A 19,383-nucleotide genomic window follows, 5' to 3' on the forward strand; every position below is an offset into this window, starting at 1 on the left:
GAAAAGTATTTAGAACTTCATCTACACCACAAAGATATATCAAGTTCCATATAAATAGAACAAGTACACATAAAAATATGGGGTGTTACACGACGGGACTGTCTGGGCCATTTGGATGGTCAAATGAGCAAAACAACATGAATATACCATTTTTGGGCCATTTCAGTGGGTGTTAGCCTATGGTTCGATGGGTGGGATCTGCGTCTGGTGGAGTTGTTCATAAAAATTGATAAGTAACCCCCCAAGGGGCTGTAGAGCGGACATAGGTCATCCGACGAGATTGTCTGGGCCATTTGGGTGGTCAAACGAGTGAAACAACATGAGCAGGCCATTATTAGACTGTTTTGACGGGTGGGCCAGAGGCCCAATGGTGTATGTGGGTAAGAATCAATAAGCACCCCCCCCGAGAGGCTATAAAGCGGATGTTGGTGGTTCGACGGGGCAACGTGGGCTATTTGGGTGGTCAAATGGACGAAATGGCATGAATGGGCCATTTTGATGGGTTAGTATAACGTTTGATAGGTGGGCATAGGGTACAATGACATATGTGGATAAAAATCGATAGTGGGACCCCTAGGAGGCTGTGAAGCGAACATGGGTGGTCTGACAGGGTCGCCTAGGCCATTTGGACAGTCAAATGGGTAAAACGATGCGAACGAACCATTTTTGGTTGTTTCACTGAGTATTAGCCCTCGATTCGATAGTGGACCTAGGGCCTGGTGGAGTATGTGGGCGAGAATTGATAGGCAACCCCTCGAGAGGTTATGGAGAGAATGTGGGTTATTCGATGGGGCCGCTGGGTTATTTGGATGGTCAATCGGGCAAAACAGCGTGAATTGGCTGTTTTAGGGTCGTTTTAATGGATGTTAGTTATGGTTCGGTGGGTGGACCTGGGGCCCAACAATGTATGGGGGCTAAGTTGAAAGTGGCCTCCTGAGATCTGTTGAGCAGACGTGGATGGTCCGGCGGGGCCGCTTGGGCCATTTAGATGGTCAAACAGGTGAAACAGAGTGAATAGACCATTTTGGGGCCATTTCGGGGGGTGGGCTTGGAGCCCGGCGATATATGTGGGCAAAAATCAACAAGCGGGCCTTTGTGAGGCTATGGAGCTAACGTGAGTGGTCTGGCAGGGCCTCCTAGACCATTTGGGTGGTCAAAAGAGCGAAACGATATTTTTGGGTTGTTTAGCTAGGTGTTAGCACAGTGGGTGGGCCCAAGGTATGATCTAAAATTTATAGGCACCCTGGGAGACTATGGAGAAGATGTGGGTGGTCCGATAGGGCTGAATCATTTGGGTGGTCAAACAGACGAAATGATGCAAACGGGCCATTTTCGGTAAGTGTTAGCCCATGGTTCGTTGGGTGGGCATGGGGTACGACGGCATATATGCGCAAAATTGACAATTGGATCCTCTAGGGGCTGTGTAGCAGATGTGGGTGGTCCGACGGGGCCGCCTAGGTCATTTGGGTGGTCAAACGGATGAAACGATGCGAACAGGTCATTTTTGGGTTATTTTGTTGGGTGTTAGCCTTGGTTTGGTGGGTGGGCCCAGGGCCCGATGAAGTATGCTGGTGGAAATCAACACGTGACCCCCTGAGGGGATATGGAGAGGATGTGGGTGGTTCAGCGGGTCCATCTGAGCCAATTGGGTGGTCAAACGGGCAAAACGAAGCGAGCGAGCTATTTTTGGGCCGTTTCGGTGGGTGTTAGCGCAAGGTTTGGTGGGTTGGCCTAGGGCCCGATGGCTTATGTAGGCGAAAATTGATAGCGGCCCCTCGGGGGGGCTGTGGGGCAGACGTAGGTGGTTCGGCGGATGCTTGGACCATTTGTATGGTCAAACAGGAAAAACGACACGAGTGGACCGTTTTTCGAAGTATCCTTAATCTTATTATTTCTCTCTCACTCCATTTCAAAACCAAAAGGAAAACAATTAACTTGGTTTAGGAATTGCATCAGTAATAACTCTACTATTCTTCATATCTATAATATATTAAAAGTGCGAAGAACCTTAGAAATATTATTTGAACTTTTTGCCCTTCATTAAAAGTCTTTGCTTTAGACAAAATCGTCTTTTCACTATTTTTTTTCTAATATTTAAGAGTAAAAAATTAATTAAATATATTTATGGTAAAACATTTTCTTATTAGAAGTAATCACAATTAATGATTTTTCCTAATATTTAAGTGTTAAAAATTAATTAAATATATTTATGATAAAACTTTTCCTTATTAGAGTCCTAAAATATATGGTAAGAGATTCTGAATTTGTTCAATTCACCGTGTGTTTGATGTTCACAATGTGATCATGGAGAAGTTTTCTCCCAGACAATAGCAAGGGGAAAAGAAGGTATGATCAACTTTGGTTGCAAACTAGAATATGCATTACCCTTTATTTTACTTTTTTTTTTATAGTTTTGTTCATGAGTTTTAGGGAGTAGATCCCTTCTGCTACTGCTTTCTCCATTAATCTTCAATAGACGTATTTGATATGTGTCATGCTAAAAAAACCTAGTTTGAAATTGTTTTATTGTTTATCATAAATTTCTTTAGCGATGATATTTTTTACAATTTCTTACTATTAAAGTTATCTAGGACAAGGAGAGAACAAAGTACACATAGATCTTATTCCTATCTCAAGAAGATAAAGAGGTGGTTTTTGAAAGATCTCGAATCAGGTAAAGTTGAGTTTGAGTAGTTGTCTCAAAACTATTTGTAATGATAATAACTTGATGTCTTTTTCCACTTATCCCTTAGATAGATCATACTCCCCAAAATCACAAAATTGACCAATGTAACAGAGAAGCAACTAGCATCTCCACAAAATTGCACGAAGAAAATCTTATGTTTGAACAAGCCTCATATCAAGTTTCACAAGTTCCAATATAAATCAAAATGGAAAAAAAGGTTTTCTAAACTAGCAATATGAATTCAGATCAGAATCCTAAGAATATTTGAGAAAAGGAGCAAAATTGTTGAGTCTATTGCGAAAGGGGTAGCCTATCTGTGCAATGTCCGAGCCCCTACAGACATTCAATAATATATATAGCAGCTGGAGGATTAGGTTTGTTTTATTTTCTATCCTTTAGTTTTAATGTATCGATGTAGAATGCATTTAGTGTTATGAATGTTACAAAACTCTATTTTGGTGAGTATCGATGAAGGGGTACAATTGAAAAATTATACTACTTCCTTCATAATTGTTACATTTTATTTTTTGAAAGTCAATTTAATTTATTTTTACAACAAAACTATAGTTATTTTGATATTCTAGAATCAAAATTTAGATATCCAAATACATTTCAGAAACTACTATAAATTAATTTTTCTCTAATCAATATGAATTGTTGAATTCTTTCCACCTAAAAATGCAAGATTGAAAAATAAGTTTTCTGCATATATATAAATTGTTGAATTATTTACACATGCATAAGATTTCTTGTTATTTTTTTTATTAGAATTTCTAGCTTCGCTACTAAATCTAATTGTAGACCAATATGCCAATATATAGGAGCAACATTAAATTGGAATTTTATATAAAAAAAAAAAAAAAATCAGTCTTTAGGACGACTAAATACTTAATTGGCATCGAATACGATTTTCAATACACAATTATTTATTAAAGGGATAAATTTTCCCATCAAAATATCTATCTGATTCACTATTTTGTCCTCCAAATTAATTTAAATAAAAATTAAGAATTATTGTGCAACACACTTAAAAGTCTTTGTTTTAGACAATTATTTTCTCACAATTTTTCTAATTTTAAGAGTTGAAAATTAGTTAAACATTATAGTAAAATCTTTCCTTATTAGAAGTTATCTAAATTAGTGACAACCAATATCTTTTTCATTAGTTTAAGAATTTTAAATCAACTAACGTTGATTTTAAGAAGATTTGAGAAATCTAGAAATAAATATGAAAGCGTTAGAATAAGAAAAAAATATAAGAAGTACCAAATTTTAAAAAGTTTTAAGTAAGAAGAATTTATTTTAAAGATTTAACTTTAAAAATAATAAATTATTTTAAATATAAAAAAATTTTAAAAAAAAAAAAAGTCATACTACAAATATAGTTCAAATCGATGCGTCTCTCTTAGTCTCTAGCAGCAAGGAAAAGAGGTACTGGATGACAAACGCAAAAGTGTCAATCCATTAACCACTTGAAACTTCGTGTGATAAAATATATATGTGCTTACAATAAAATATATATTATGTTTATATTATTATATTAAAGTGTGAAGGATCTTTGAGAAGTGATTTGAACTTTTTGCATTTCATTAAAAACTTTCGCAATAAATAAAATCGTCTAATTTTTAATAATTAAATATTACACATGCGAGGCAAGTGCTGTTAAATCTCATCCCTTTTGGAGCTAATTAATTCAGATTTGCTCTTCATTAAAATTTTTTTTTTAGACAAAATCATCTTTTTATTATTTTTTTAATATTTAACAGTTGAAAATTAATTAAATATATTTATGATATAATCTTTTCTTTATTAGAAGTTATCATAATTAGTGACAACTGTTACTTTTTTCATTAGTTTAAGAATTCTAAATCTAAATTTGATTTTAAGAAATTTGAAAAATCTAGAAATAAATATAAAAATGTTAGAATAAGAAATTTAAGAAGTGTCAAATTTTTATAAGTTTTAAGTACCTAATAAAAATGTAATCAAAGATTTGATAAAGATTTGACTTTAAAAATAAGAAAAAAAAATTAAATATAGGAAAAAATAATCATAGCATAAATATTGTTCAAATTGTTGCGTATTTCTTAGGCTCTGCCAGTAAGGAAAAGAGGTACTGCATCGCAGACGCAAAAGTGATGATCCATCAACCACTTAACTTTTGTGGGTAAAATATATATGTACTTACACTAAAATATATGTTTATGTTTACATTATTACGTTAAAGTATCAAGGATCTTTGAAAAGTGATTTGAACTTTTTGTACTTCATTAGAAAATTTTGTAATAGACAAATCATTTAATTTTAAGCAATCAAAAGTTACACGTTCGAGGTTTAACTAGTATAACAAAAACGTCATGGATATTAATATATTCTAATTGCAAAACATAAGCTCATTAGATTACTTGAATACACTTTATAATACTAGTTTTTCTTTTCCAATAGCAGTGTCGTTGATAACAAGCTTTTTTTTAAATGAAAATTGGACTACTGGAGAAACTGTTGGTGTTGATGCTGGTGCTGGTGCTCCTCCATCAATCAAATATGGAACAACATATTGTCCCAGTTCTTGAATATCCATTCCTAGGTGAAATCCTGGTACTTTTATGAACTTTATTTTTCCAGCTTTATCCAATGTTTGTAATCCAAATAAATCATTTAGATAAAGATTAGTCTGCAAAAAAAGAAAAAAAAAACTACTAAAATGTAACTTTGGTTATTTCTTTTGTCAAAATTGAAATACAATAACATCAAAGCCAGTATAATCCTACTTGAGGGGTATGAGGAGGTGGTATGGTGTATGCAGTCTTATTCCTACCTTGTGATCGATAGATCCTTGGCTCAAATTTAAAATTTAAATAGGAAAATAATGTTACCTGTTGTGGTGGCAAAACTTGGGTATAACTTCCATCTTGATAAAATCCAAACCAAGAACTTTCTTTTGGAGTTACGATAAGATCATTTTCAAACTGTAAAGATATATATTCAAAATAAAATGTGGTTATTTAGTTGGTAAATTATTGAATAAATTAAAAATAAATAGAGGAGTAAAATTTACCATAATAAGGATAAGATTCTGCAAGCTACTGAAACGCTCTTTATAAGTTGAATTAAATGCATTGGGAATTTCATTGTTAAGTTTTGGCAAAAACCTACAACCTCTTAAATATCCTCCAATATCCTAAGAAAGAGAAACAAAGAAAAATAATAAAATGTTTGAAAAGAATTTTTAGTTATAAATAAGAAATACAAATATTTTAGAATAAAAACAAAGTGATGAACAAAGAAATAAGAAATTACTCACATTTGGAAGCTTCACATAGCCATTAGGAGCATAGTGACTCTAAATTTACATATTAAAACTCACGTTAGCAAATAATTAGAAATTTGAAATTAAAAAAGTATTCGCTTTCGTTTCATTTCACGTGGTGCCATTTTCTTTTTAGTTTGTCCCAAAAAGAATAATCATTTTCTTGTCAAAATTCTTTTTTTTTTTCTTAAATAGCGTATCAAGTCAAACAGTGTCACAAAATGAGAAGAAGAAATATATACGCTAAGTGAGCTTTTGAAAAAAATATACTTGACCAAAGTCGGAGTATACTCCAAATGCACACCATGGTCCACCCTGTCAATTAATCACAAAAATTATTTTTGCAACCTTTGGTTATTAGTATTATTATTATTATTATAACAAAATTACATACAGCGCAAACAGCATTAGCAACACCAGCATTAGGTCCACCAATTGAGATAAAATTCTTAACCTGTGCCAAAATTAGGTTTCACAAAAAGAAAAGATAACAAAATGTAAAAAAAAAAATTATCAAAGTAAATAATGTAAAGAAAAGAAAGATATTGTTCAAAATATAATTGTGATAAAATTCTCACCGGAGGTGCTCCATCACATAACTCAATAATCCCTCTGGCTATTATATTTCCCTGAAAAAATAAACATGAATAAATCTTCCATAATTATAAGAAGGCACAAAGAAAAAGTTTAGGAGACATATATTATCCTAGATTATGTTATTCAAAAAATTTCAAAATGATATCGCACTTGTATTTGATCCACCAAATTACATTATTTTTAAGGATTCGCATACATCCTACAACATCTTTTAAGAATTCGAACAATATAAAATATTTACCTGTGAGAGAGCAACTATATTGTAACCTTGTCGTAATTCATTCATTCCCTTTACCTGTAATTCAACTCAAATTAAACACTTGTCAATAATTTTTTCTTTATTTAATTTGATTCTAGATCAAAAGAATAATATAATGGAGGTTCTTTACCTTTTCACAGGCAACTTGAACCTACGTGTACAACATGGGCAAAAAAAATAGATTACATTTTACAAGAATTTTTATTTTAGTATATGCAATTAATATCCAATCAAAATAATATATACCTGATTTTCTATAGGCATAGTGACAGAATCAAAAGCTCCATTTCCGATTTCTCTACCAAAAAAAATTTTAATTTTTAAGAAAAATTTAAAAAATTAATATAAGAAATTAAAAATCCAAGCTAGCATTCATAGATCGATGACACTAACACAATAGTAATATAAAAAAATATTAAGCAATTATCATGAATATGTCAATAACAACCATAATAACGAAAATCTAACGTATACATACTGATAGTATCAAACCTTTGTTTAACACAAAGATGTTAAAGTTGATTAATATAACATATATAGAAAATATAGTGAATTGCCTTCGTAAGAGGTAAAAGACCGTAATGACAAATATAACGTATTTAGTTACAAAAATATGGTTTTAGATATTTGTTTGATGGATGATAACTTTATCAGAGGACCAATTTTGATTTGAAAAAAAAAAAGGGTGTATTAGAAGTCGAAGTTATAAATGAACATTTAGAAAATAAATTGCGTACAAGCATTGACCATAAGCTCCCGACATACGGCTCAGTTGTGACGTGTAAAATGTACTTGCTATATCATTGCAAGACTCTGTAATTCCTGTCATTACCAAAAAAAAAAAAAACCCCACATAATTCTTCATTTCTCGAAAAAAAAAAAAAAGTAAAATTCACAATATATACAAATAAAGATTACCATGCAATAGAATGAAAGGAGTAGAAGAAGAAAAACATATGAAACAGAAGGTTGAAATGATAAAAAGAATGAAAGTTTCTGAACACAAATAAGCCATCTGAGTAAAATAAAATTGATTTCTTCTTTGTTTAAGGCATTTGTTGCTAAGAAGAAATGGAGAAAATATGCATATTTCTCAGTTTCTTTAAGCTGGATATATATTACTGACTAGTTTGGGCAATTTTGGCATTTATGGGTTGATGAATAACTTATTTCATTCATGAACTACGTTACAACTTCACTAAATAACTCCCTATAATAAAAGAGGAAGAGTTATTTTAATGAATGGAGTTACAAAATAAGGGATAATGTAACTCTTGAATAAATTAGAGTTACAACATTTTTCTATAAAAGGGAGGACTTGAGGTCATCCAAAGACAACACATAAACACATTGAGAACTAATTCCTTACACAAAATTAAAGATTGTAGTTGTTTGTGAAAAAAGAAATTTCATATATAGTGATCTTATAAGAAAACGCAATGTATTATCCCCCATAAATCTCCGAGCATATAATTCCTTCAATTGTGTATGATTTTCAAGATTGTAATGTATTTAGTAGATTTCCTCTATTCATGAGTTTATTAAAGTGATTATCTTAAATCCTAATGGCAATACATAAATCCAGTGACATTACCTCCTAAAAGTCACCAAACTCCACTTTGTGGGAATACGCTAGGTATGTTGTTGTCGTCGTCATCTTACCTCTCCTTAAAGGTTGTTTAAGCTTTATGAATTGATGGTGTAAAAGAAACTAACACAAAAGTAAAGAAGGGCACATAATTGCTAACAGTGCTTCTGATATTAGTATATAAACCCACTGCTTTTTGTCAAGTTGAACTCAGATGGGCTCACACCATTCCATTTGGAATAGGGACCAGCAACACTTGCTGAGGCAAGTGCCTTCCTTTTTGGCCTGAAGCGATGCATAGACAATGGGTACAACCTTATCGTTGCAGAGACCAACTCCTTACACCTCGGTAACTGTATTGATAACAGTTGACCACGCCTTGGAAACAACCTCTAACAGAAATGCGAGAAGGGAAGGTCTAGCAAACCTTCAAGGTGTAAAAAAAAAATTCCCGTGGCAATGAAATGAGATCAGTTTAATGTATATCCTTTGCAAGAGTTGAATATTTTGGCACACATATTTACATTCAGAGTACACAAGATAACATGAAGCTTACAATCAAAGCCATGTCATATTTCAATGAAGTTTGTATATCGTGGTCATCAACAATCAAACAACCAAATCAAGGGTCAATCGACCGTTCATCAATAGTCAAGCCAAGTAGTTCCGCGAAGAAGATCTTGACAGGTGCAGGCCACTTATAAGATGAGGAACCTTCAAAAGTAAGACTACTTGAAGCATCGTCTTGCAAATCAAGTAATGCTACGTTTTCCACGTTTATAGAGCTCCCGTCTGTTGATGCTTTCCCGGCTAAGTATGGAACAACATGCTTTCTCATATCACTGGAAGAAATTTGAAGGTGATTCCCAGATACTTTGACATACTTCACCTTCCCAGCATCGTCCAAGGTTTTCAAACCAATCCAATCCTCTGTATAGAGCTGAGTCTGCCCAAACAAAAGGAAAAACCTCACTTGGTTAAGCTTGACGCGCAAGTGTAGAGGAAAACAAAGTTTCTTCTCAAAAACTGTCAAGCTTAGTTTTCTCGGACCTGAAATGCGACCAAACTACTAGGATCATGTGGTACAGGGCAAAATGTAACGATGGAACTATGGAAAAAAGTATGGGGTGCAGACAGATGTAAGACTTGGTCACAATTGAATAGCAAGAAACAAAAGAGCAGATTCCACCGGGAAGTTAGACCAATAACTTCCGTTAGTCATTAAAGATAAAGTAATCGGGATGTCAATATTACAGAACAGAAGCTCTAGAGGAGTGGAAGTAACTCCAAGTATTAACGTTAGCCCTGCCGACATGATTGAAATATTAAGGCTAGTTGGAGATCAATTCAATGATTGATACTAGTTCGATACATGTTGAATTGAAACAGTGAGGTTCTTACATGTCTAATCAAGTCCACTTGAATATGAAACTTAATCTTATCTCAGGTAGCTTCTTATTTAAGTATGTGAAGTGGTTTACTTGTGCTTTGTTTAACATAGGGAAATGATGACATATGGAAAAAAGAGTTGATTAAACAATATAGAGGAGGCAGAAAGGTCTTAGAACTTTTTATCTTTGAATTGCCAATATCTTGATACGAGCTTTCCATATTTGTTTTCAAAAAAAAAATAAAAAAATTAAGCATCAATGAATTTGAATCTCAAAGTCAAAGCTGTGCATAGTAAGTACAGTCATTAAGGTCGAGCGAAGATTAACTAGATCTTAAGCTTGGTTTATCCATGTCTAACTAATTGCGCAGAACCCAATCCTATGAAAAATTTTGCGAAACACCTTGATGGCAATTGTAGAAAACACTTCATTGCCCTCTGGTTTTGACATTATGATAAGTAGAAAAGAAACGGTAGCAAACACGACCTCTACATGGTAAGTTTCCTTCTACCTATATATTCCATTCAAAAACAGAAAACACCCCTATCCAATTCTCAATGGTCACAGAATACAATCCTACAAACTAAAACAAGCAAGCAATGGTAGATTATGTATATGCAGTATCCTGGGTACTATTGCAGGATAACAGAGGAAAAGAGTACGAGAGGGAGGAGAGTGGGAGATGGGGAGAAAACAAAGAAATTGATGACAGGTGAAAAAGTGTTCTTGGATTTGAAAAGAGGGAGATCTAATCCCCTTTCAATGATATGATACAAGGATAGTTACTCATATGACTAATTGCAGGTTGGAGGTACGTAATCGCCAGGGAAGATAAGGCATAAGAAGACCAAGTAAGGTGAAAGTGTTGATGTTAAGACTAGCGAGAATGGTGAGAAGCAAGAAGGTGGAGGTGTAATCCGGAAGTAGATATCTTGCCATCATTGCAACATCTAACCAATCCATACATTTGGTTGCCATATTTCCATTTTTCTCTTAAGCTTATCAAACTACAGCAAAACCCGTAGTACTGTAGAACATTGTCGACAAAGAAAAGGTCTTGCTCTTTCACGGAGCCAAGCATACTGACACCTCATTTGAACTTGTAGAGGAAGGAACAGGAAATTAAGTGTGAAAATAGTGCATTTTGCAAGGAAACTGTTATATATATTAATTCAAATACACAATGCATGCATTTGGGTACTTCCTGGGTATATCATACATATGCAATGTTATCAAAAGGAAAAAGCGCAAAAAGAACACTAAGGCTGGTTGGGGCTTAAGAGCAAAACACGAATAAAAGAGGGCTTTAATGGAAAAAAGCGCAAAGGGAGAAAAAAATACAAATATAAATGTTTAGTCCAAGATTAATAATTATAAGTGTGAATGACAAATATATGAACAAAGAGATTGAAAAAAATTATGACAAAGTGAAATATCAATTGTTTAATGTCGACCCTTCAGAAGAGCTCATTGACAGGAAAAGTAAGCCTTAGAAAATTGATGACAAAACTGAAGTACACATTAAGCGAGGCAAAGCGCTCAGCGCGTTTTGAGCCTCTCTTTAGGCTTAGGTAAGCTTTAAGCGCAAGACGGCAAGAAATTTTGGAAAAAAATTACGATAACACGAAATATCAGTTCTTTAGTGTCGCCTATTCAGAAGAGGCTCATTGAGAAGGAAAAGTATGCCTTAGAAAATTGATGACGACACTGAAGCGCACATTAAACGAGGCGAAGCTCTCAACACGTTTTGAGCCTCGCTTTAGGACTTGAGCGATAACAATGTATATATGTAAAAATAAATATAGAGAGGGTGTGTCTTGTTGCTGTAATGACAGTAAAAAGTAACATAAATTGAACAATTCTCTTAACCAGATTTCACTTAATACCTGCTGTGGTGGCAAAACAGGTTCAAATTCCCCATCTGGATAGTATCCAAACCAAGCAGTCTCCTTTGGTATCAAAACAGTATCATGTTCAAACTGTGAATAAGAAAGCAAAAAAATATAGGAAAGAAGAGTGTGATGTTTCCATAACACACAAACTAAAAGAAAAATAGAATGCAAAGGCAGGACTGACAAACCATGATAAGGACAAGATTCTCCAAGCTGCTGAACCGTTGCTTATAGGTGGAATTTCTGTGATGGGGGATTTCATTGTTAAGCTTTGGGAGGAACCGGCAGCTTGTCATGTACCCAGGAATATTCTGTGAAGAGAGAGATACAACTTAACTTCCAAACCTGAAAGATTGGTAGATAATTTTTGCCTAACCACCCCTTCCTGGACAAAACAACGCCTCCAGGAGGAGAAGAATCATACGAAATTTCAACTTCCAAAAGAAGGAAAAGCAGATTAATTTACTTTCGATACCATAGTTTTAAACACACAGAAGGCAGAGCCATCACCTTCTTTTAGCATTTCTTTTAATATCCAACTGCACTGTTCTTTGACTTCAAATACGGAAAAACAAGTTCATCTTAAATGAAATAAAAGAACTAGTTGATTAATGGTTCTATAATTATTTTCCCTTCTTTTTGCTTAATCCACAGCCTACCTGAAGTCCCAAAATGCAGCAGCAACCAGCTGCCTCTTCCTCCTTCAATTACCTCTGCTTCCTATATTAAGACCCCTCGTTATTGACTAAAAACGACACATGTGCATAGAGATAGTCCAAGGCATTCTATGCACACTATAGTCCTCCCCACTCCATCTGTCTCAATTACTACGTCTTAATCACACACACAGAACACAACCAAGATCACCATCTCCCACCCCAATTTGACACCTTCCCAAACCATTCAAACCACAACCTATGCAGTCAATTCCTCTCTATCCTTCAATGAACTTACATGCAACCACTTATTTCTCTTCAAACGATAAGTGCTATAAAATAGACAAACAGAATAAGACATCTAGAATAGATAGGATGAGCATTATGAATTTTGGAGTAGTGAGTTTTATGCATTATCGAAGTTGTAATCTTTTTACTGTCACACGTCTTTCTGACGTTTTCTCTTTTGAAGATAAAGTCTTTATGGCGTTTTGAAATTTGATTTTAACAGTCCACTCCCATCAAAATTCAGAGAAGATGCAAGGTTGTGAAATTTAATTTACAGTCCACTCCCAAAAAAAATGCAGAGAAGAAGCTAAGTTGTGAAGCCACAAAAAATTGTCAAAGGATTGTTTGCTCAGAACCTTCTGACATTTAAGTAATGGGGAATGCAGTAATAATGCCACTTACGTTTGGAAGCTTGAGATATCCACTAGGAGCCAAGTGCGCCTGCAATTTAAATATTTTTCGTTCTAAGTAAGCATGCTAAACATCACTTAGTAAATAAAACAAAGTCAGAACCTCGTAATACCTGAACAAAATCGGAGTATATCTCTGACTTGATCAGATTATCAGCAATAATGCAAAAAATGCCAGACTGCAAAATAAAATACCAGTCAAGAACAATGTAAAAACACATCAGTGGGAATTTACATGATTCTGCAATAAGAAAACCAATAAATCAGGAAGCTAGAACACTGCCTAGGATGCTTCCATTGACTTTTCACTAGGAAGAAGGAAGAGTACCTAATGAAAGGGCAATCCTAGCAACAGTAAGAAGATAACCAAAAAGAAAGAATCCTTACATAATTGTCTGATTCAGCACCTAGAAACTACCAAATAAACTTGTCTTATTGAAGGATAAATAGCAAATGATCGTACAAACTATACAAACACTTACACCACAGAGAGGAACTGAAGCAGTGCCAGCATGAGGTCCTCCTAAGGAAATGAAATTCTTAACCTGTCATGGCAATGAGCACAAATAATTATTATTGAAATTTCTCAAGTATGGCAAACATAAGGCCTAGACAGATGACAACAGTAACATGTGGAATCAATAATATAAAGAAAAGCTACGTGAACACTAAGAAATTCAATGATTTCTCTCTTGGACTTCTCCTCTTTCCTTCTTTGGAAAACATAAATCCCAAAACTTCCCCACTCAACATAAATCTCCAGTAGAATGCAGACTAAAAGGTTGGAATGCTGCACGTTTGTCCCCATCAGCCCTTAAGGGAGTCAAGACGACATATCAATTTATTCCACCAATGGTAGCAAACAGGTAGATAAAGAATACTAGCATTCCTCAACATCTTTTTTCTTTTTCTTCGTTTTCCATTTGCATATCCCATCACACAATAGGGAATCTCTTCTTTACTTCAACAAGAAGAGGTTGTGTTAAAGTGGAGGCCCAACCCAAAAGACTAACCTAATTAGGTGGGAGCCCATTTAGCTTATAAACCATTTAGTATTTCTCTTTTGAATCAATGAGGAACAATTGGCAAACAACAGGAAGGGATGACTATCTACTGGCATATTAAGTATCAAAAGAAAGACTCGGTGAAATTTCTGAACCTGAGTAATGTATGTACTGGACTTTCTCCAAAAGCACAAACACAAAAAGAAATTTGCCAGGCAACAAACTGAGAATTATTCCAGCAGAGATGGTTGGCAGCAAATTCAGAAGAATGACTTCTAGTGATGGAGGAGAGCATTGAAGTGCCTCGTAGGCTGTTGTTTTAGGGAAGGAGGTCACATGAAGAGATATTGTTCTGAATGTGTGGACAATCTACCAAAAAGACCTGCTAGGATTGAAAAATAAAAATGGGAGTGGAAAACTAAGATTCTGTAGAGCACTGAGCCTAAGATTCTTTGTTTTCTCAAAGAACTTTTTTTTATGAAAGTGGCGTTTGGGCCAGCTTTTGAGCACCTCGTCAATTTCCACCGGATACCTGCTACGTCACACGAGTTTTCAAAGAACATTATTACATTTGACAAGTGAGCCCAAAGGGTCTTCATTCCACAGATCTTTATTTTCAGTATTCCACTGACCTATTATGAGTAATGAACTCACTGCAAAGAGATAATTCCATGGTTCATAGGATGATTTATAATCATACAGCGACTAACATATACACATCCACATTAGTAGCAAGAGCTGGGTTGAAATGACTAGAATAAGAAAGATCAGACTTTGACTATAAGAAGCAAATAAAATCGGAACACTGAAATTCTGCTTTAAGCTTTTTTTTTCCTACCTTTGGTCCTCCTTCACAATATTCCACAACAGCTCGGCCTATTAGGTTACCCTGTAACATAAGGAGATGAGTAGTGAATATGCAGTCCATGCAACCATAAACCAATTGAATCCAAAATATTACACCACATAATAAGCATTTTCTTTCCTAGTGAACGATATTGTTATTGTGAGAAAATATAAGAGAAAAATAGTATTGAATTGTTGTAACTACATTATTACATTGAGGCCCTATTTATAGACAATACATTCCAATCTTTTTCCTAATATGACACTACATTACAATCCTTTTCCAAGTAGGATTTTATATGTTATTCCTATTCCTACTCATATTCTAACACTCCCCCTCAAGCTGGTGCATAGAAGACATATGTACCAAGCTTGTTATGGATGTAACTAATATGAGAATCGGTGAGGGACTTGGTGAAGATATCTGCAAGGAAACTGATAAGGACTGCTTTGGACGTCTGGGAGACCTCAATTGAAATGGAACAAACTGAAAAAATGATCCGAAAAGTAGTAAATATTGTCTTAAAGTCGATGTGTCGCTGGAAAATTACCGAAAACTGGTATAAAATATACGGGTCATCTCGAAATCACGAGACAAGTAGATCTTGAACATGAAAGTCACCGGAAACTTAGCCGAAACATGCTCACACGCCGGATTATTAGATTTGATGGCTGAAAAGTGACTACAATCTGAGAAAAAAAAAAGTATATGGGTAGGGTCAGAATGATGACACGACCCTACTGAAAAAGAGAAATATGTGTAGGGTCGGAATGATGGCACGACCCTATTGAGAAATAGATGAGTAGGGTCGGAATGACGGCACGATCCTACTGGAAAAGAGAAATTATATGGACAGGGTCGGAATGATGGCACGACCCTACTGAAAAAGATCTGAGGTGTCACCGGAAAGACGTACGGAACTATGTAAATTAAATCTGAGGAGTCACCACAAAGATGCATGGTGCTATGCAACTCAGATATGAGACAGTAGTCCGGAAAGATGCACGGTGCTATGCAAATCAGATATGAGAAAATAGTCACCGAAAAGAAGTACGATGCTAAGAAAAATAGATATGAAAAAGTAGTCACCGGACAGATGCATGGTGCTATGCAAAGATATGAGAAAATCGTCACTAGAAAGATACACAGTGAGCTAGGGACCCAACTTTTGCTAACATAATCATTGGCCAGACGGGCGGCATATATGGATTATAGCCGCCCACCGACATCGGAAACTCTTTGATTCTTTACCAAGATCGTGGAAGCGTTGATACCATGTGAGAAAATATAAGAGAAAAATATTATTGAATTGTTGTAACTACATTATTAAATTGAGGCCCTATTTATAGACAATACATTCCAATCTTTTTCCTAATAGGACACTACATTACAATCCTTTTTCAAGTAGGATTTTATATGCTATTTCTATTCCTACTCATATTCTAACAGTTATGATATCATATGTCTTGCATGGTCCAAAAGCTAATTAGTCTCGGATGTTTCATACAAGCTAAGTCAGTTGCTCACTGGTTTTCCAGTATGACCTAAGTACTATCTTAATACAAATGTTACCAGTTCCAAAAAAAGTCAGTTGCTAGAAACTATATGGATTAAATAATTCCAGGTGAGATTACTTGAGGATGATTTTGATTATTCTCTCTTAAAAACATTTGGTTCAAATAGAGTTCTCGAAATTCTTTTGCTTTGGACCTGACCCCCCCCCCTAATTTATCTTAATTGAAGCTAAGAAGTGTAAAATATAGAGCTAGTAACCTTCTGATTGACATACAAATATGTTACTAAGTGATGGAAAGATAAGCCCATAGAAGTAGTTTACAAATTCACAATTCTAGTTTCTTTAACTAACCTGTGAGAGACCAACAATGTTGTAACCATCTTGGAGTTCTTTCATTTCCTTAACCTGTACTCAAAGTTTGTTTTTGTCAGTGAATAAAACAAAAACGAGAGATTAGCCACAATAAAACCGTTAATTGACAGAGCTCACCCACCTTGCTACACACTACATCAGCCTGCACATGAAAAAGAACAGATCAGAACTAGGTTCTGAAAATTTTGTTGCCCAAGCCAACTGCTAGCATTTACATTTTAATGCAGAGTCATTACCTGATCCTCTAAATTCATAAACCAAGAGTCCCATGAACCATTTCCAATTTCCCTATGAAAGGGGAGTTCAAAGAGAATGTAAATACAAAACAAGATAAGTTACAGAACCACACCAAAGAAATTAAGGACAGTTTTGTGGAGATAAAACACATAGGTAATTTTGTAGGACTTGGTCCATAAAACAGAATCATATCAACTAAGACTGTGTATGGAAATAGAATGGATTCAGCAAGTACAATTCAAAATCTAAATCCCAACCACGGGCGATATAATCAGTTTAAGCTCTCTTTTGGTGAAAAACAAGCCATGGTGACATAATACCTTACCAATCTCACTTGAAAACAAATACTAACTAACGAGAGACATCATAAGTCTTTTTCTTACTTTCATTTTGCTTTTTCTTTTGGTAGGCGGAGGGAAGGGCTAGGGATGTCTTTGAGGGAACTTTCTAATCCAATTTGCTTATTATCATGCAGCTTTAATCACACATCACTCTTTTTTGATAAGTAAAAGTCAAGTGATCAACTGCGCACGATTTCAAAGACCAACCACCATCCAAAATTGATTTAAACTCTGATGTGAAGAACAAACTCTTCTGTTTCAGAACAATAATGGCTAGCTAAAAGTGATGAATTTCAGTCTATTACAAGCTATCTCACGACAAAAAGAATGATAAATAGAGTGGGCATTGAAAAATTATCCTAGGTTGCATTTTATAAGTTGTTTCCTTAAGCAAGTCGCTTATCAGAAAAGCTTATTCAAATAATCAGAAGAATAATCATCATCAAAACGCTTAAGCGGTATCAAAACAAACAATAACACAACTAACTAAAGTCACACCAGCAGTCACATTAATTCAAGGAAAAAGGTGCTTCTCTCTCCATCCCAATTTATATAAAAAAACTATTCCCATATGGGACATCCAAAAATATTCGACACTATTCCACTAAAAATTACTATTCTATACAAGCTTCATAACTTTTGAGGCGAGAGTCTATCAAAAATACTCTCCACAGTACAAAGTTAGGGGTAAGGTCTACGTACATCCTACCCTCCCCAAACCCCACTTGTGGAATTACGCTAGGTATGCTATTGTCAAGTTGTACAAGCTTCAAAACTTTCAACTACTAAAAATTTAATTTTGATAATTTTCCTCAACTAAAACATAGAGATACGGTATTCGCAGAATTGTTCTACACGCCAAATAAAATTCTGTCAACAACAACAACAAATACAGTATAATCCAAAGTAGAGAGGCCGTTTCCAATTCAAGCAGTCTAGAAAAAAGAATCAATAGAAGTACAAGAAATAACAAATAGTAACAAAAGAGTAACTACAACAAAATAATAATAAGAGAACTCAAAAGAACCATAAACTACAGGAGCAAATACAGCCAAATAAGATTATATCAAGTCAAATCAAGTACAGCCACTAAACAAATTTTCAAGAAAGAAAAGATTACAAGCAATATCCTTCAGATTTTGACCATTCACTTAGCTCCTCCGTAAAACGTTTGATTCCATGATGAGAACACTGATCTCCAATTCCTATTAATCCAAAAAAAAAATTAATTAATTAAACAACACTAAAGAGTAAACAAACAAAAAGAAAAAACTAAGCAAAAAAAAAGATTAAAATCAATACCATGGAGAACAATAAAGGGAAGAGAGGATGATATTGGAACCCCAATAAAAATCAAGATTAGGAACACTAGTGATGAATATGAAAATCCACAATGACCCATCAACATATTTCTTGGAAAGTTATTTAGTGGGTCAAATATATTTTCTACAAGAACTTTTGCTGGAAAACTGGCGAAGTTTTTTGTGGGAGTGGTCTGTATGTATTTGAAGTGAAGAAAGAGAGGAATAATGAGAGAGCAATCACAGTGGAAATCAAGAATCAGTCATCAGGGCATGTAGGTCATTTGTCCTTTTCTTTTCTTTCTTCATTCCTCAATTCAATCATACTCCACACAGTGTACTGTAAATCAATTTTCTGCTTACCAACATTAGCCAACATTTTATTAGTATGTATTTTTCATTATATTGCTATTAAAAGATTACAATTTATACCATTTGTGTAATTTTTTAATATCTAGATTTTAAATTTAAAATATTAGATTAATCTATTTTAATTTAACTATAAAGTTAGTTAAATTGACTTTTATGAAGTAGAATATGATAAATAAAAAATACACGAAGGGAGTACATTTTTAATAAAAATAGAGGAGTATTCCTTCTTGACCATCTCTTGTGGGGTGGAGTGGTGGGATATATGCGGAGTTAGGTAGGATTGAAGGATTCATTCAGAGTCTTTTTTATCGAAAAA

At 34.4% G+C, this 19,383-nt stretch overlaps 2 protein-coding genes across 2 annotated transcripts; both read right to left on the reverse strand.

Moving 5' to 3' along the window:
• Positions 1-5,051: 5,051 nt before the first annotated feature.
• Positions 5,052-8,746, reverse strand: LOC107871497 (palmitoyl-protein thioesterase 1-like). Its single transcript, XM_047393888.1, has 12 exons — positions 7,771-8,746; positions 7,590-7,674; positions 7,099-7,150; positions 6,983-7,003; positions 6,835-6,888; positions 6,575-6,625; positions 6,391-6,450; positions 6,267-6,311; positions 5,991-6,029; positions 5,745-5,867; positions 5,563-5,655; positions 5,052-5,360 (listed from the first exon to the last, which is right to left on the reverse strand). The coding sequence occupies exons 1-12, from the start codon at positions 7,865-7,867 to the stop codon at positions 5,103-5,105; spliced, it is 978 nt and encodes a 325-aa protein (XP_047249844.1). The 5' UTR covers positions 7,868-8,746; the 3' UTR covers positions 5,052-5,102.
• Positions 8,747-8,894: 148 nt separating this feature from the next.
• Positions 8,895-19,075, reverse strand: LOC107868152 (palmitoyl-protein thioesterase 1). Its single transcript, XM_016714757.2, has 12 exons — positions 18,697-19,075; positions 18,515-18,599; positions 17,053-17,104; positions 16,938-16,958; positions 16,796-16,849; positions 14,920-14,970; positions 13,560-13,622; positions 13,191-13,256; positions 13,070-13,108; positions 11,912-12,034; positions 11,718-11,810; positions 8,895-9,386 (listed from the first exon to the last, which is right to left on the reverse strand). The coding sequence occupies exons 1-12, from the start codon at positions 18,800-18,802 to the stop codon at positions 9,063-9,065; spliced, it is 1,077 nt and encodes a 358-aa protein (XP_016570243.2). The 5' UTR covers positions 18,803-19,075; the 3' UTR covers positions 8,895-9,062.
• Positions 19,076-19,383: the final 308 nt, after the last annotated feature.

Source organism: Capsicum annuum, chromosome 1 (genome assembly GCF_002878395.1).
Source record: "Capsicum annuum cultivar UCD-10X-F1 chromosome 1, UCD10Xv1.1, whole genome shotgun sequence".
Lineage (NCBI taxonomy): Eukaryota > Viridiplantae > Streptophyta > Magnoliopsida > Solanales > Solanaceae > Capsicum > Capsicum annuum.

Excerpts from the sequence above, each read along its gene's own strand:
- LOC107868152 (XM_016714757.2), bottom strand. The coding sequence starts at position 18,802 with ATGTTGATGGGTCATTGTGGATTTTCATATTCATCACTAGTGTTCCTA. Across the intron at positions 13,257-13,559 it reads CTTCAGTTCCTCTCTGTGGT|TCTGGCATTTTTTGCATTAT; the intron begins GTAAGTGTTTGT and ends TTTATTTTGCAG. Across the intron at positions 9,387-11,717 it reads CTGTTTTGCCACCACAGCAG|ACTCAGCTCTATACAGAGGA; the intron begins GTATTAAGTGAA and ends TTGTTTGGGCAG.
- LOC107871497 (XM_047393888.1), bottom strand. The coding sequence starts at position 7,867 with ATGGCTTATTTGTGTTCAGAAACTTTCATTCTTTTTATCATTTCAACC. Across the intron at positions 7,004-7,098 it reads CTATGCCTATAGAAAATCAG|GTTCAAGTTGCCTGTGAAAA; the intron begins GTATATATTATT and ends TTGTACACGTAG. Across the intron at positions 6,626-6,834 it reads ATATAGTTGCTCTCTCACAG|GGAAATATAATAGCCAGAGG; the intron begins GTAAATATTTTA and ends TTATTTTTTCAG.